Consider the following 18224-nt stretch of genomic DNA (forward strand, 5'->3'; position numbering starts at 1 on the left):
GGCTGCCATGTGTACGCTGCTCCGAACGATTAGCTTCGCCCCCCCCCTGATGGGCTGATCACTCCCTAATCACGTGAAAAATGAAGCCTGATTCTCTACTCTCCAAAGCCCAAGCCCACACATACCAAGCCGAGATCCAGCAATAGTAGGCCCACAATTTATGAAGACAAAGCGATCGGTCTAGGTCACGCACGTTTCTTTTCCTCTGACCTTGCTGTTCGATGCTGCCGCCACACGTCCAGGGCGGTTTTGCATCAGTTCTCCTTGCAGCCGACGCAAAATCTAAAAGGGTTGGCAATCCATAGTTGCGGTTGCGTAGGCGCACGGCCGGCCGGTCGTTCTCACGGCCAAGATGAACGGCATGGCAACGATGGGTAAGTTTTACTTCCGTCTCTCGCTCTCTCTCGGGAGTAATTTCTTTTTGCGGGGAACTCTCTTGGAGTAAGTTTACATTCATCTCTAATTCTTACTTATATCTCATTAGTTTGTCGAAGCTAATTTTCCAATGCGACAAATTTGTAGAAACTACAAACATTGGAAATTAATTAGGTGTAATCTGATTGACCAGTTCTGCTTGACGCTTGTGTTGATAACTTGCATCAAAAGAGAAAACGAACAATATTCATAGTATGTACTGATGATATAGTTTCCTACATACTCCCTCTGTCCGTGAATAAGTAGTATCACTAGATTCGTTTTGAAATGTACTTTGATAATATATTAATTTGATGTCATATATGTTAGTACTATTTTCTATAAAGTTGGTCAAAATCTTAAAACTTTGACTTAGAACAAAAGCTAGACGTACACTTATTCGCGGACGGAGGGGGTATGGTTACAAAATTTTGGTGCTTATAGTTCTTGCCCCCCCTATCACCGATTTCTGGCTCCGTCCCTGCCGACAAGGCCGTCTGATACGTCTTCCTCGCATCCGCCGCCGACCCACCCCTCCCGGACGAGGTTAGTAGCACACTTGCGACTAGCTAGTAGCTATGATATGATGATGTGTCTTGACGATCTGCGGTTTGTTACTGAGAAGAAAAGAAAGATTGAAGTGAAAGAGAGATTTCCATTGATGTTGTGTTCAGGTATATATAAATATATATATGACCTAAACAGGTGCTTACAACCTCAGTTACAATTGATTCATGTCGTTTCGAAAAGACATGACGACGGTTTGTTATGTACTGCGTCTGGACAACGATAGGATTCTAACGACCAGTTAGGATATTCTAAGGAATCTGCTAATCACCTAATTAGCCTAATACTAATAATATTTGATTCCTAACACTCCCCCTTGGACACCGCTGTTCATAATCTTCATTGTCTTGAGAATCTACATATATCTCGAGTATCAAAAGTCTTGCGTCTTCTTGATAGTCCTTGATCTTGTAGCCTTGAGAATCTTTAATCTTGTACTAATAGGAAAATATAAGAGGAACTATAAAATTTTGATATATTGTTAGTATATTTAATAACTTACTTCAAACTACACGAGAAATCCGTTGGAAAGCTCATAAGTTTAGTTCTAGGAAATCCCCCCTCCCCCAATTTCGTAGTCCTCTCATACCAATGCCATGAATGCATTTTTGAACTGCTGCTCCTGGTAAAGACTTGGTGAACAAATCCGCAAGATTTAGAAGTAGGCCGTCATTTATGGTTGGGAATTCCCCATGAACATTTCTGTGACTTAATAAAGCGGGACTAGATTTCTCAAAAAAAAACCCACCCATCGCTCCTCTCTCACCCGCACCACTTCTCGCCGCGGCCACCACCACCTACGGAACGAGGTTTTTATTTCATAACATATTAAAATGATTTATTTCATAACTAATTAACCGCCGCCACCACCACCTACAGGAATCGGCGGCCCAGCATGAGCAAGGTTTTTTTTCTTCTGATCGATCTGGCGATTCTGGCGGAACGATGGAATGGAAAGAGATAGAGCGTCGTGCGTGCTGGCGATGTAAAGCAGCGATCAGGCGACATCTTTTTAGGGATAGCGATCAGGCGAGATGGGTGGTTCGTTTTGGAGCGATCGTTCGTCGTGGGCTGAGGCATGGCACTGGAAGTGCACGTCTGGGGCTGGGCCTTTATAAGTGTACACACTTGCAAAATTCCTGCTGGATATAGCCCCAGTTGCCCCAGGCCCAATTCCGCCCCTGACCACCACCACCTACGGTGCCCGATTCCAGCGTCCTCCGGCGGCGCCCAGCACACCACCGTGCCCCCCTCTCAACGCTCTTTTCTCCCATCTGGTCAGATCCGGCGCGGGCGTCCTCCAGCAGCCAAGCGCGACTCTTCCGAGTAGCTAGGGTTTGGGCCAGCACATAGTCGGAGTAGCTCCGGCGTTTCTCCGGTGACTCAGGTGAGTCCCTCTACTCCTCCTCGTCACATTCCTTCCTCTCTCCCTCACATCATCTCGTCTCCCTCGTAGATCCAGCGCGCCATCGCCGCTCGAGCACCGGGATGCCATGGATGGGAAGGCTTCTTCCTCCCCCTTTCTCGATGCCATGAACGACGCAGCTCCACCACTACCCTATGGAGACGGAGCTCCTTCTCCCACATCACGCATGGAGCCTCCCTCACAGCGCCTGAAGCCCTAGAGGGTACGAATCCCTCCTCCCGCTGTCTCCTTCTACAACTTCTCTTCTTCTCCTCTTGATGCATGCGCGTATTGTGTAAGGCAAGGATTCAAGGCCATGATACACTAGTAAAAAAGAGGGCTTTGGTCCAGGCCGGGTTAGCCCATTAGTCCCGGTTCAATCCAGAACCGGGACTAATGGGGGCATTAGTCCCGGTTCGTGAGCCCAGGGGCCACGTGGGCCATTTGTCCCGGTTCATCTGGACCTTTTAGTCCCGGTTGGTGCCACAAACCGGGACTAAAGGGTGCGATGCCCATTAGTACCGGTTCGTGGCATCAACCGGGACTAAAGGTTAGACCTTTAGTCCCGGTTCGAGCCACCAACCGGTACTAATGGAGTTTGAGGCACTAGTACTGGTTCATGGCACGAACCGGTACTAAAGGTTCCATTTTCAAACTCTACCCCCCCCCCTTGGATCGCCTTTTCAGTTTAAAAAAAATAAAAGAAAATGATGAAAATGTCAAAAAAATAAAAGAAAATAAGTTTCCCATGTGATATGTGGTCTAGTTGTTGGGAAAATTTGCAAATATGAATTTCGACTTTATTTGCAAAATCTCTCGATAATTTTTTTTTGTAAAAATGGGCATAACTTTTGCATACTAACTCGGATGAAAAAGTTTTTATATGAAAAATCATCTACTCGAAAAGTTACATCCGAATTTAATGGGGGGAACCCCGTTAAACATTTTCAAAATCCTCAAAAACCTAACAGAAAAAAAGATACGGGGCTTTTAAGATCTATAGTGGAAAAAATCGAAAAAATTTCAAACTGTGGTCAAACAATGGTCAAACTAATTATTCTAGAGTATTAGTCTTACTAAATAATTATTTCAGTTATTTTAAATTTTGGTCAAATCTGGTCAAACTATGGTCAAATAATGGTCAAACTAATTATTCAAGATATATTAGTGTTACTAAATAATTATTGTTTTTTAAAACAATAGTTTCAAACTCAAAACAGTGAAATGTGTCACTTCATGCTCAAGCAAAATTCCTGAGGGTTAATAGGATTGACATCTTACTATTGTTAGGATAACAACAAGTGCAGACTTGGAAACGAGGGAGAATAGAACCCGGAAGTTAAGCGTGCTCAGGCTGGGGGAGTGGGAGGATGGGTGACCGTTCGCGAAGTTAGATGATTTGAAATGATGAGGGGTGATTAAAGATTAGAGGATAAATTGAGCAGTGATGAGGGGTGGTGATTAGAGATTAGAGGTTAAAATAATTCAGAAATTTGAAAAGAAAAAAAAATTAAAAAAATCATAAAATTTCTTTTAGTCCCGGTTGGTGTTACACCAACCGGGACTAAAGATGGAGCTCCACGTGGCCGCGATCTTTAGTCCCGGTTCGTGTAAGAACTGGGACTAAAGGAAAGAGGCATTAGTAACGACCCTTTAGTCCCGGTTCAAAAACCGGGACTAAAGGACCTTACCAACCGGGACAAAAGCCCCTTTATCTACTAGTGGTAGGAGAGAGAGGAGATGCTCCTAGTACAGGACGCCATGGAAGGTTCTACTTTCTTGTTCTGCCTTTTTAACTTTTCTGTTTCTCTCCCCGATCTAGACAGGTTGAAGGATCTGTTTTGTGCAGGTGCTGCTCTGATGAGGATATAAACTGCTGCTGTAGGACGCCCTCCTCCCCTCCTCCTACCCCCACACGTAGTGAGCTCCAATGCATATGTGGATAATCAGGAACTGGTGGTACAGCTAATGTTTAATAATCGGTTACTTCATAATCTGTTCCACTGTGTGCATGAACCCGCACACATTTTTTCCTGCTATTTACATACTCCCTCCATTTTTATTTAGTTTGCATATAAGATTCGGAATATGTATGTGGTAACCGTGTGACAGATTGTAAAAGGTGGCAACCGATCGATCTACCTCTCGTCCCTCCATGAGCGTTCAAACTCCTATGCAGGGCCGAGCCACGGCCCCACGAGCACGCCGTCACCAGCTTCGATCGGCCCGGTCGTTCCTTTCACCCCCTCGAGCACCAGCGCCTCCTCAAGTCGCCACCATTGCCCGCTGCTCCGACGAGCAGCTCCTCCACAGCCAACACCCGCCGGATCAGGAGCTCCATCATCATCTCCATGTGATTCCTGTCTCCCCTGCAGCGCATCCACGGCCACGTCCTTCACACGTCTCAGCCATAGCAGCCGCTGCTGCCACTTCCCGAGCTTCGTCCCCACAGCCATAGGCTCTGGCTAGCGCCGACGTCAAGATAAGACACTTGCATCGATCTCCTTCATCTTTGAACAATAAGTTGTGTACTCAACTGAAATGGATTCGTAATGAAGAGATCTATAAAATTCATGTTGAAGTCGATGTGATTCGTAGCATAAATCATCAAGTATAATGGGTAATTGGGAGTTCTTTTGTGTTTTCAGTTTTCAGATACATGTTAGTTGGTTGGAGGTTGAAGACAGCATCTTGGTGGGCTTCAGAGTGAGAAAGGAGCTGGGCTGGGCCCATTGGTGGGTAGAGGCTTAGTTAGGAAGAGTTAATATTTGGCTCAAAAACAAAGGAAAAGTCAGTGTTTTCTTGTTTTTTACTTCTCTGGTGCATCATTTGTACTACTCCGTCCGTCCCGAAATAAGCATCAAAGTTATACTGAGCTTGAGACAGTTATTTTGGGAGGGGGTATTTTTTAATATCTAATGAGTTGCGCATAAAACATCATTCTAACTTTGACGTATCAAAATTGATGTAGAAATATATCCTTAGTAATTTCTATGTAAATAGAAATATAATTTATACACCACAGATCTGATAACTTTCATTCAAACATCATGTAAATCGGATCCATGATACTATTGCTGAAAAATAACCCCGTTAATTTCTATGTAAATAACATGATAATATATGCACTATAGACATGATAATTTATGTAAAACACCGCGGGGACTTTGACCCAGGGAAAACATACACTCGTAAATTCTGTGTAAATATCATGGTAATATACGGATCGCAGACCTGATAAATTACGCGCAAACACCATGGTAATTTTGGCCGGGGATTTTTTTTAAGACACATAACCCCGTTAACTTATGTGTAAATAGGATAATAATTTACATTTCACGGGCTTGATAACGTATGTACAAACATCACGATAATTTTTTTAAAAAAACCCCCCTATATTAGTTAATTAATTATGTTATTACAATCATTCATTACAAAATTCGTCACACAGGGCGGAACACTATTAAGAAGAATCCCATCAGATTTATTTATAAAAGCTAAACTTCACAATTTCGTGAGCCACCTTATTGGCCCGCCGATTAATTTTTGCAATTTTAAAATTCTTGAGCATCCTCAATATACTAAAGGCTTCTTTCTTCAGATCAACGAGCGAAGACCTGTCAAGATTCTCATTTGCAAGGGAAGAACGGACAAAAGCATAATTAGTCTCCAAAATAATGGACTGATGAAGAGTAATATCTATATAAAGGTCTGCCAGACAAGCACGTAGCTCAGCTTCATTCACGCTGCAACACTGACCCAGAAAGTCCCACGAAGAAATAATAACTTCACCCGATGAGTTCCTAACAACCACCCCCACACTGGCCGCACTAATACTCTCCACATAGCTGGCATCGACATTTGATCCCCAGGGGATGGCTATAAAGAACGTGGCCTCAGTAATTTTTGTGTAAATAATGTGGTAATATAAGCACCGAATAACTGACAATTTACATGCAAAACATCATGGTAACTTTTTAACACGGAAAAAGAGTTGTTGAAAAAAATACTCTCACTAACTTATGTGTAAACGGTATGGTAATATACGTCATGCATACCCGATAACTGACGTACAAAACACTGCGGTAACAATTATCAAGGAAGAAATTTGTTCAAAAACATACCACGGTATTTTATGTGTAATATAAAATTCACATACATAATAACTTACGTATAAACACCGCGGTGACATTTTTTACGAAGGGGAAAAGTTGTTGAAAAACATACACATGGTAACGTGTGTGTGAATATCATGATAATATACAAAGTGCAGATCTGATAACATGTGTATAAACACCTCGGTAACATTGACCAAAAAAGAAAAAGTGGTTGAAAAACATACCCTCGGTAACTTGTGTGCAAATAGCATGGTAATATATGAACCGAAGACATGATAACTTATGTAAAAACACTACGGTAACTTTTGACCTTAGGAGAAAAAGTTGGAGGAAAAAATAACACCGGTAACTTATGTGTAAATAGAATGGTAATACACAAACAGAAGACTTGATATTTTGCACAAACACCGCGGTAAGTTTTTATCTAGGAAGGAACAAAGTTGTTGAAAAAAATTACCCAAAGGTCACTTATGTGTAAATAACATGGTAATATACGAACCGAAAACTTGATAAGTATATGTGAAATATGGGACCTACTATGTCGAAACTTCATGTTTTTGTCACCCGCTTTTTGTGTGCCACCATGCTTCCTCTCAAAATCATACTCCTAATAACCTACGCTCAAACCATCATGATAACTTTCACCCGGGAAGGGGAGTTGTTCAAACATACCCCCCCCTCCCGCCGCCCGGGTTAAACTTTGTGCAAACGTACCATGCTACACATGTTATACCTATCATGGTTCTGACGCCATAGTTACCGACCTTCTCATGATATATTTACCAGCTTTATCATGTCAATTTTTTGGTTACCAAGGTGTTAATATTAAAGTAATCATGATGCACATGTCATAGTTATCATGCTGCTCATGCCAAAATTATCAAGGCTAAAATTAACCTTTTTGTGTACATGGTAGAAAGAAGAAGAATTCAAGTTCCGTTGTTTACGTATTGTGGATAACAAGGTAGGATGGTTGAGTTGGTTATTGGGTGTAGTGACTATTTAGTAGACCTGAGTTCAAGGCTCCTTGTCAGTGCTTTATTTCTTTTTCTTTTCCACCTACACTAACCAGCATAAAACCGGGAAAATAAGAAAACCGATCTGAAAATAAAAATCAGGAGAAAAAAAATCGGTGAAAGCATTCACAACTCGATCAAAGCGGAGCGATCGAGCCAACTGGCCTCAACGCTCGATCGAGCGAGCGGGCCACCGACCGAAGGAGAGCGATCGAGCAGGCGGGTTGCCTTCTAATGGTCGTGTGGTAATTTTCCTAATGGGCACACATGTGCCAGTTATCCCTGTCCTATAAGATTTGGTTAAAGTCAAACTTTGTAAAATTTGACCAACTTTATTAAAAAAATATCAACATCTACAATACTAAAGCTATATGGTATGAAAATTAATTTCATGATGCATCTAAAAATGTTTATTTTATATTGTGAATTTTGATATTTTTTTTCTATAAACTTAGTCAAAGTTGACAAAGTTTGACTTGATAAAATGTTATATGCAAACTAAAAAGAAACGGATGGAGTACATAACTATTGGACAGTGAGAAGATTTCCATTGATTGCATGCACGTACTTTTTTCCGTCAATCCATCTCTTATCATGCATAATCCTATCATATATTAAAAGATAATAAATCTTTTAGTTGCTCACTGTATATATAGGTGCTCAAATTTTTAGATTCCATAGAACTTATGTTGGTAGTGAAAAAAGGGTATCTGCAGCTTTTAGTCAATGTCTATTTAAATAAATATAAATAGAATACCTATTGAGTATATGTGTTCACTGGTGCACCATGCCGAATTATTTTTCCGTTTAAAAAAGAAATTACTTCTGTATATTGTGATGCTTTCCATAGTAGTTTGCACTCAGGAACCAACCAAGGGCTGATGCAATATATTTTACCAAGTATATACCGCCCTTACAGTTTTAAAAAACAGACATTGAGGATACCTTTTTTTTATTTTTTTTCCTACACCCTGCTGGGGGATTCTTAATAGCCTTACCTGCACATGAACAAACTGCAGGAGACAGATATAATTCCTAACCTGTGAAAGACTGTTTTATGACTTATCCATCTCACATGACCACCTTCTATATCTACAGGTATCTATCACTTCTTTCTACTTACAAGGCACATATATCTACAAGTAAACCTACAGGTTCTTTGTAGTTCAGATGGAGTATCCTATATCATTTTTATTATTATATGCAGAACTGTTTGTTCAGTCACATATGCCCTTTGCTAGAGAGAGCGAAAACGGAAAACTGTTCTGGAGCAAATTAGATGGGCGAACCAATAGATAATTATGTAGCTGTAGTTGGTTGGCAATGGTTCATAGGGATATTCCTTACTTATATTTACTTGATATTTGATCTTAATATTCACTGGACACAATCCTCTCATGGTTGTAATGTTTTTTCCACCTAAGTTCACTCCAATTGTGTTGGCATTCATGCTCAGTTCACATTCATGCTTTATTTCTTTTAATCAGTTTACTAATCATATCGAGAAAATAAATATAACTACTTGAGAATAAAGGGAAAATGTGTAAGCAAAGTTGATCATCAAGAATAAATGAAAAATGTCAAAGCAAAGTTGATCAAGCATGCATCAATCAAAGTACTTAGCTTGTACTTGAAGCAATGGGTTAATGATGGTGATTTTGTTCTATTTGGAGGCATTCACGCCCCATCATTGAGTGCACGGATGCAACAACAGCAAAAAGATCATGGTCGTGCGCATCATCAAGCACACCATGGAGATCATCCACCTCCTCACCGATGCTAACTCAATCCAGATCACCGTCGACGCTATCATCAACAGGTATCTCTCTCAGTTTCCTTTATTCTCCCATGCCTTTGTGATGTTAGCATGTGTGTGCTAACTAGTATTTTTGGATCCTTCCAGTTGAATGGATGGTTGTGGTAGTAGAATGGTATTTTTGCTTAGGCGCAATCATACTTATGGAGTAGTAAATAACCTGTCATGTGATTCTTCAAGTCTGCACATAGCATTGTTATTTTAGGAGCAGATTTCTTATCCTTAAGAAACCTGAACTTGCTTAATAGCCAATTTAGCGGTGTATTACTAGTTCCTTGATGTCAACTCTAATGCCTCTGTTTACATTCCTTGATGTCATTTCTGATATGCAATCATATGACATGTCTCATGTAAATGAATATGGGCTGCTGTCAGTTTTTTAATCTACAATTGATCTAGTGTTTTTTTACATGGTAGCTTACTATCCTCTTTCCTTTCCTAATATGCAAACTTCTAATACGTGAGGTGCATAAGTGCATGAGGTGCGGTTCGCCATAAACCCTAATCTGGTGCCATATGTCAGCCATTTGCTCTCTAAATTTATCTGAGTATAATTTGATCTTTATTACATCTACACTTGGAATAGAGATGCCAGTTTTAACACACATGGGACTATTTAAATATTGTACTTGTGCAAGGTAGCTTTTACTACATATATGAGAGTTCCTCTTTTCAGCAATCATGACTTACATAAGTTATGCAATAAAGTCAATAGTTAGTGTTAGATGAGAAAATTTATTTACCATGATCATGTTATAATGATTAAGTTGGATCATTTAATCACTTGTATGCATATCTTCCTGTTGCTATTTCTTTAGGAGTTTCCATTGGCTCAATAAAATTGATGGTCATTCATCAATGTGTTTTCTTCCTATTAGGGTAAATACTGGAAATATTCATTTTTTTGACATGAACACTGATTTAGTCGTTCATTAGTCATTAGGGAAAACTCAAGTGGCAACAATATAAGTGCTAGAAGTACTGTAAATAACCTTGGGGTTGTTGGCAGGGGCTTCAAATGTGGTGTCAGGCTTCAGATGGCAACAGACTATTGAAATATGATTCAACTAGATATAAAGTGCTGATATCACCAAGATATGCTTGACGCATCGTACAGGATGTTTCTACTCCATTTTCACGTTGCCTCAGTGGTCAATACTCATCTGTTGATGTTTATACAAGTAGCTACATAAAAGTGTGTGTCATCCAGCATTTAATCTGTTGATTTATTTGTCAATGCTATTGCAGTGTTTGCCATGTTCCATATTCAATTGAAATTGCACTGAAAAGTCTCCATTGTTTGCCATTTGCCGTGATGACAATCTTTGCATTAGTCTACGAGGGTTGTATAAACCATTTTGCATGTTCTTGTGCTGTGTGAAATGTTGCCTTTTTTGTGAAGTTCATGTTTCATTCTACTAGCATTACATGCCACTCAGGAGTTTAGCTTTCGATTTATATATCTGTTATTGAGCTGTATTAACATCTCAATCTGGTAGTGTAGTTTACATTCCAGACTAAACTTTTTTGTGGTATTGGCTGTCAAGTAGAACAAAATGCTTCTAGATTTTGCAGGGATGGTGTGTATTGCAGTATTTAGCATTTAGCTTAACAAAATGCTTGGAGATTTTCTAGGGATGGTGTGTATTCCAGTATTTAGCATTTAGCTTAATCAATCAAGTAATTGTATAGTGTTATCTGACCACTTCCTAGTGAAGTACTGCAGCCTATTTATTGTTGACCTACATGTGTAAGTGATTTTTTTGTTTGTCTTTCTAGCACTAATCAGGATACTTGGGCAGAAGTGTTGTGCACTGTCCTCTCTAAGTGTGTAATCCTTATCCATTTTCCCCAGGTCGCCTTGAAGGAGAGGTCACCGCCGGCGATGGTTTAGCACTTCCCGGTGCTGGTGGGTGGCGACCACAGCCGTGTTCTTGCCGGCGCCGATTCCACGCGACGTGCCCTCCCTGCCCCCAGTGGCGGAGCCAGGAAATTAAGATTAGGGGGGCCAAATGACAAAAAAATTAATTGCAGGGGCCAAACTACACTTATGCATGTATTTTTTTCAAATTTATGCACTGTTCATATCCAAACTAATAACAAATCAGGGATGTTAGGGGGGGCCAGGGCCCCTGCTGGTCCCCCCTAGCTCCGCCACTGCCTGCCCCCTGTACCAGGAGCTGAAACACGTGCGAGCACTCCTGCCCTGACCTAGCCGACGACGCAAGGCTGCTGCTGCTCCCCGTCTTTATCGTGGTGGTTCTGCCATAGATCTCTAGGTCTGTTTCTAGTGTTGATCATCATCTCCTGGTAGCAGTAGCCAACATTAACTTTGGTTTTGTTCATGAGCACAATCATCTCCATTAGTCCAGCTGCTGAAAAATAGAGCAGAGAAGGACGGCGTCTGCAAGTATCAGGGTTGATGGATGAATTCATCGGCGTAGTTAACTAGGTTCTTATTTCTTTTCTAGAAGAGAAGAGAATTCCTCCATGTGCCCTTTTGTTTATTGTTGTGGAACAAACAACCAAACAAACATACTATTATGTACATAATAAAATTTGTGAATTCTCAAGAGGTTGATTCTTTGTTGATTTGGAGGTGCATGGATGAATGAACCAGGACCTGTTGGTCTCCTTGTGAAATAAATGGATTTGCTTGCTTGTGAACGCTACCTAGCATGTAGTACTTGTCATTCATAGCATGTAACTTGTCATTCAGAGGGTGAAATAAGAGAGGAGAGGTTGCCCATGCCGATGAACTTCAGGGAAGGTTTGGACGTTAGAAAGAAAGATGAGATGTTCCAAGAACAATAGTTATTATGTGTATGAATGAATTACAAACAAATTGGCACCGGAATGACAAGCAAACAAAAAACATTCACAAGGAGTGAGAGCATTAAAGCGTCCGGGCGGTGCCCGGTTATAAAAAAAATGTTCCTGTCTTTCTCTCCTGCGCATGCCCACTCTGAGCACCCAAGCTAGCTGCCTTGCCGAAGCCCATCCCTGACCTTGCCTAACTCACCGTGCCCCTACCCCACCACCCCAGTGCGCCTCTGCGACCTTGCCGCCAGTCGTTCCCATCCCCATGGAGGTAAGGGCGCCGACCAAATCTCGTCTTGCTCCCCCATAACCTCGTACGATCGAGGACTTGCTGGACGAGGAAGTCCTTGAACGGAGGGTTTCCCGCAAATGTTCAGGTGATGGCCAAGTGCCGCGAGCCAAAGTGGCATCCCACAACATGGTTAGGGATTTTGTGCGTTGGAGAAATGGGGGGTTTGTTTCTCCAACGTTAGGGACCGTGTGAAGTAATTTCAGCATGCATCGGAGGGTTTTCCGCAAATGTTGGGGTCGGCCAAGTGCCTCGAGCCGATGTGGCGGGCATTCCGCTTGACTAATGCAGAGTCAATTTGCACTGCAAAGCAATCAATTTGTGGCATTTTGTGTATCAAAATGTACTGGCGATGTAATTAGTAGCAGGAAGCCAAGGTTGGCTAGCCAGCCTAGCGGTTGGGCGGAACCAAAAGGAAAGTGTATATAAATTCCCCGCCTCGAAACCGTTCAAATCCTCCCTTTCGTTTGGAAACCGAGTCCTTCTCTTCGCCTTCCATCAAGTTTGCCACTCACGCAGCCTGCGAGTACCTATCGCAGCCCGCCATCCATTTCCCTGCTCACTACGCGCTCACTGACGAAATCCCCCTCCCCCCGCCCGGAGGGTTCTTGGTCCGCTCCACAGACTCCACGGCCGACACCATCTCCGCCACCCCGGTTTCTTGGAGGGCGCCATCTCCGACCAGCCGGTTTCTTGGCAGGCACTTCTTCGCCCCGCCAGGTTTCTTGGAGGCCGCCTTCTTCGACCCGCTGGTTTCTTCAAGGGCTTCTGCTCAGCCAGGCCATGTTCTTGGAGGGGCCTGCTTTGCCCCGTCGCCGTCTTCTTGGAGGCTCCTACTTCGACATGCCGCCGTGTTCTTGGACTTCCTTGCGCCTCCTTTCCGATGGCCGCCCAAGATCCGGAGGGCGCGTACGGAGTCATTGCCGGCCCAGTCATTCAGGTGAGTCGAGTTATTTGGTGTAGTAATTTGGACTCCCGGACGAGGTCAACCATGAAATTTGGGGGAAATTTGTGGAAGGGTGCGACCACCTCGCGGTCGGTGCTTGCACACGCTGCGTTGCTCGCCACTGCACCTCCTCGCCAGTGATTGGCCGATCATCCCGGGCCGTCCAATCGGCGGCGGCGAGGTGCTTTGGCGACGTGAGCGCCATGCGCGAGCACCAGCGGCTGGTCGTGCCCACCAAGTGCTTTGTACGCCCAGAACTCCGTCTTGACAGAGAACTATAAAAATGGTTTTTGAGGTTGAGGAGCCACAATTTGAACATGTTTATACTAAACTTTTATACTTATTTTTAACTCATTTTTATCATATCACATTCGGAGCTAATATAGTTTTAATAACTTATGACAACATGATGTGATAACGTTGTTAAATATTAATAACAAACTCATGTTACATTTGTAATGTTCGTCATTTAAAATATGCATCCACTGTGCACAATCTAATCGTGTTTGTAATATAAGTGACATTAGATAGTTTTGACACATTACACCTTAAAGATTTAAATCCAATCCCATATATGAGAGAAAATAAGAACAAAAAATACAGTCTTGAATGTTTTCATGGATTCATTGGTGATACTTGCATAAACAGAGTTTATACATTTCTGGTATGAATTCATGGTCTCCAAAATATCCTGATGGCGATGTCTAAATTATGATTAGGCTTCGTGAATAGAAAATTCTAGAATAAGAATTTTTTTAATAAAAACAACAGGACCGTCCTTTCCTCGGTAATTTTTGCCATTATGGCACCCACACATCAAAGGATAAATCCAAAAATACAAATGAGAGGTAAAACTTCTTTTTTTAGGGATTTTATTAAAAAAAGTCTATCCAACCATTCCGAATTTGTATAAAATATATATAATCGATAGAATTAAAGTTGTCTTGGCAAACAAGTTTCTTAGGGGTTTTGTCACTATTGTTTCATAGACGATATGGTTAATTACATGACTGATACTTTGAGGAGCTTACGACTATAACAACATGCTGAGGGTACCTACACTTGCAGGATGCCTCCATTGACCAGTGGAGTACTATCATGCAAAAAACGCTGGAAGAAAAAACATCTTACTGCCATTACGGCCACTGCCTCACGAAAGCTTAAGACAGAACAAGAGACCTTACACACTGTACAACAAGGTTCACAGGACTAAACCCTTAAAAGACCGTTACCCGACAATAGCGATCCACTGAACTTCAACTTCATCCTCAGGGTGCATGATTACATGGATGACTGGGACTACGACAGCTACTGCCTAAACACCCTCTTGGCCTAGACCCGGGGTTTCATCGACCGGTGAACCGGACAGCCCACTGTCTTCGAGCCCGACGTCACGGGGGTTCTGACACTGTGCAGGAACAACTCCCAGCACGTGTCCAGGTTCGTGGAGCGGTTCATGGTGCTCATCATAGAGTTTGACTTCCCTGGGCTCGTGGCAAGCCTACTGCACCTCTTCAACCTTGAGGCCACACTGCATGGACTGATCTGCGCTCGCAGGAACTCTTGAGAAGATCATGGCGACCTCCAAAGGGAACAAATGCATAGAATCTCCGGCTCACGGCATGATTTATAGTGTTTAGCCAAACGATTCATATTCATATTCATTCGCTTGTGAATATTGCTAGTTGAAACTGTACATGCTATAGGCGAATTTTGCAATATGAATAGTCAGTAGTAGTCTGACCACGGACTCGTTTGCTTGTGATCCCCCCTACATATACAGCCTGCCATCTACAAGCACCTCACGTTTCTTGCATCTTCTTCTCTCTTGTTTTTGCCCTTTGATATACTCTAGCAACAGCATCAGGCTCCTTTGCAGGCGCAGCTTCCAGCACTTTGCCGTTGTCGTGTTTTCTGCATGCGCTTCCACCCTCCCTCCCTTGCACATCCTTCAACCGCTCCTCGCATGAGCGCCCAAAAGACCGATGGCCCAGCCACACATACCTGTACAATATTATTCACTGTTAGGTGCACTAGTAGATCAATGATTAATAAGGTTCAGTATGAGATAGTCATTTTGGCTTCAACAACTCCTTAATTTTCTAGCACCGCAGCACCACCAGAAAGGAGGGCACCGATTCAGGCCAAGCTCAATTGCAGATAGCAGTACAGTATGGACACTATTGTCTCTCTTAGAACAATATGAGCTGACTGTCTCTCTTAGAACAAACCATGTGAGCTGCAGCTTGAGGGCTGGAAAAATGGTAATTTCTGCTGCTAAGGCAGTCTTTGGGAATGAAAAAGATCAACACAGTAATAGAGACATGTGCTAAGAAGAAAACTGAGAAAAAAGCACTCAACATGACTCAACGAAAAACACCTAATCATTCTTTAACTGAAAACAAATAACTTAATTGGTGCAAATCTAGAGACCTGAGGTCCAATGTTTAAATTTAGCTTGCTTTGGAAAGAGCAAGAGTACCACATCTCAGTTTTGTTCAACCATAGGACCATGGCCATCTTCCTAAATGTATATGTTTCAGCAACAGATCTAGTGACACACATCAATACCTAGCATAATAAAAAATAGAACACACGGATCAAATAGCGCACAACTTCCAAGCAAACAGAACATTTTATTGATTCCACTTTTTCTAGGAGGAAAAAGCACAACATGAATCAGTGACAGTCAAGCAGGGATTTTGGAACAAGCCAAACGGGTTTCTACATCCAAAATGCTACAGGCATAAAGTGATCTTTATGACTAGACACTATGAAGGAGCGCGTGGAGCGGTGATCTGTGATCCGCAGCTCTCCCTTGTGATTGAACTTGAGCCCAAATATGGTGATATGGAGCACACAGCCATCATGGTCTCCGAGATCCTGTTCCTCCTCCACTCCCTCCCGTTTCACGCACTCGACGAGGCAGAACTTGCTCGTGCCCATGTAGGTGAGAGAGGCTCCCATGTGCGGCTTCCGGTCCTTGCAGAACAACTTCTCCTTGGTTGTCTGGCAGTCCAGCTGCAACGATGGAGTCGTGCTGTGGCAGCTGGGGGAGGCAACTTGGCAAGCAGAGATGTAGCCATCCAGATGAAGGCCAACCCAAGCGTTGAGCTCCCTGTCAAAGTGTGCTTGGCCGTTGAATGGCAAGGCCCACTCCCCATGCCATCTCCACACAGAATCCTTGGTGTTGAATGAGTAGGTGCCCATGCAACCTTTGCTAGGTGCCGTCATGAAGTTAGCTGTGGACATAAAGATGGTGCATCCATCCGGGTGTAGTGCATAGGAGTTGACTCGGCGGTGGAACGTTGGCGGTGGTGGCGGCAGAGTCTTCCAGGACCAGCCCTCGGTTGGATGTTGCAGCGCATCCGGCGCGGTGGACCCCCATGACATGACCCCAAAGGAGTGTTGTTTCTTGTCGAAGTGGTAAGATAATGCATAGAGCATCTCATCAACGACCACGGTGATGCCGAAGCCACAGACCATGTCAGCAGGGGCATGGGCGCCAATCGTCATTGCGGCCGTCTTGGTGTCGTAGATGAGGCTGCATCGCTGGTTCATGAAGGTGAAGATCTTGGTGCCCAAGGCAGAGAACGACATGCCGGGATGGGGTACAGTGCCAACCGGGCACTCTAACCGCAGGGTCGGAGGCTCCGGGAGGTGCCGGGCAGCGCCGCTGTGCTGCTCATCAGAGTCAGAGTCAGAGTCGAAGCTGTCGGCTTGGATCTTGTGGATGCTGTACCCCTTGGTCCAGTCATCCAACACGAGGTACAGATGCTTGATCCGCCGCGACCTCTTTTCACCGCCGTCGCCGGCATATCCCCGGCGCTTACTAGACATCCCCACTGCGATTTGACAGAAGACCTAATAGTAATAACAGAGTAATCTATCTAATCCTCCTCCTGCTGCAGCTCTGCCTCTGTGTTCACCAATCAAGCGTCCTTGAAGAGTTTCGGCAGAAAGATCGAGCCTTGAATTTATTATATGATGGCCCTGCCGCCCTGCAAAATCTCAGTGTTAGAATCGGAATTGGAATTGGAGGGAGGGGAGGAGTTGGATTCCGAAAACGATTAGCAATCTGGTGGCGTGACGGAGACGACGGCCAGATCAGACGAGATCGGTGGTGATCACCTACCCAAATCAATTCGCAGCTAGTAGCAATCACGGAAGGAAAGGGATCTGTGTACCTGCCCTGCCTGCGGTGAGGGCGAATCGGGGACGGACGATGGCGCCAGATTCAATCCACACCCTGCCCTGCGCCGCCTCGCCTCTCCGTCACACCGGCGCGCCAGAATCAGTCCTTCGAAGGGAAGATGACTGGCAGCACTGCGGCGGCGGCGGAGTTAGCGCGACGGAGAGCGGCCGCCCCGGCACCAGGAATATATGGCTGGTGTTTTTTTAGAAGGAGAAAAGTATTCGTGGACGCGGCTACGTAGCGGTGCCGCTTCCCTTCCCGTGCGCTCGCTAATCGCTCCGCCAATGCGTGGGTTACAGCAATCCCGTAAAACTTCTTTTTTAATAGCCTCCTGCTAAAAATCAACCGACTGATTTCCTCGGTAGCCATCCGATTCATCCCTGTGTAGCCGTAGATGGGGTCAACGCATCAGCATGCTCCCGGCTTTCTCCTCCTGAGTCAGCAAACGCAAATGTTCGCAGCGGACCTCTCTGTCGCCGCCGCTCCAGCGCTGCTGCAGAGTAGGAGAACCACCCCATGGCCGGCGACGAGGCTTCGCGACGAGGGCTTCATTGTAGCACCGGCAGCCGGCGACGAGGGCTTCATTGTAGCACCGGCCGCCGGCGACGAGGGCTTCATTGCAGCACCGGCGGCGACGA

At 43.8% G+C, this 18224-nt stretch overlaps 1 protein-coding gene across 2 annotated transcripts; it reads right to left on the bottom strand.

Moving 5' to 3' along the window:
* Positions 1–15996: 15996 nt before the first annotated feature.
* Positions 15997–17879, bottom strand: LOC123047514 (uncharacterized). Of its 2 annotated transcripts, none has more exons than XM_044471083.1 (2): positions 17579–17879; positions 15997–17392 (listed from the first exon to the last, which is right to left on the bottom strand). In XM_044471083.1, exon 2 carries the CDS (start codon positions 17229–17231, stop codon positions 16116–16118), a length of 1116 nt encoding a protein of 371 aa, XP_044327018.1. In that variant the 5' UTR covers positions 17232–17392; positions 17579–17879; the 3' UTR covers positions 15997–16115. The 2 variants fall into 2 exon arrangements, with proteins under 2 accessions (XP_044327018.1, XP_044327019.1); XM_044471084.1 differs by having other exon boundaries at positions 17527–17808.
* Positions 17880–18224: the final 345 nt, after the last annotated feature.

The sequence above is a fragment of the Triticum aestivum genome, chromosome 2B (assembly GCF_018294505.1).
Source record: "Triticum aestivum cultivar Chinese Spring chromosome 2B, IWGSC CS RefSeq v2.1, whole genome shotgun sequence".
NCBI lineage: Eukaryota > Viridiplantae > Streptophyta > Magnoliopsida > Poales > Poaceae > Triticum > Triticum aestivum.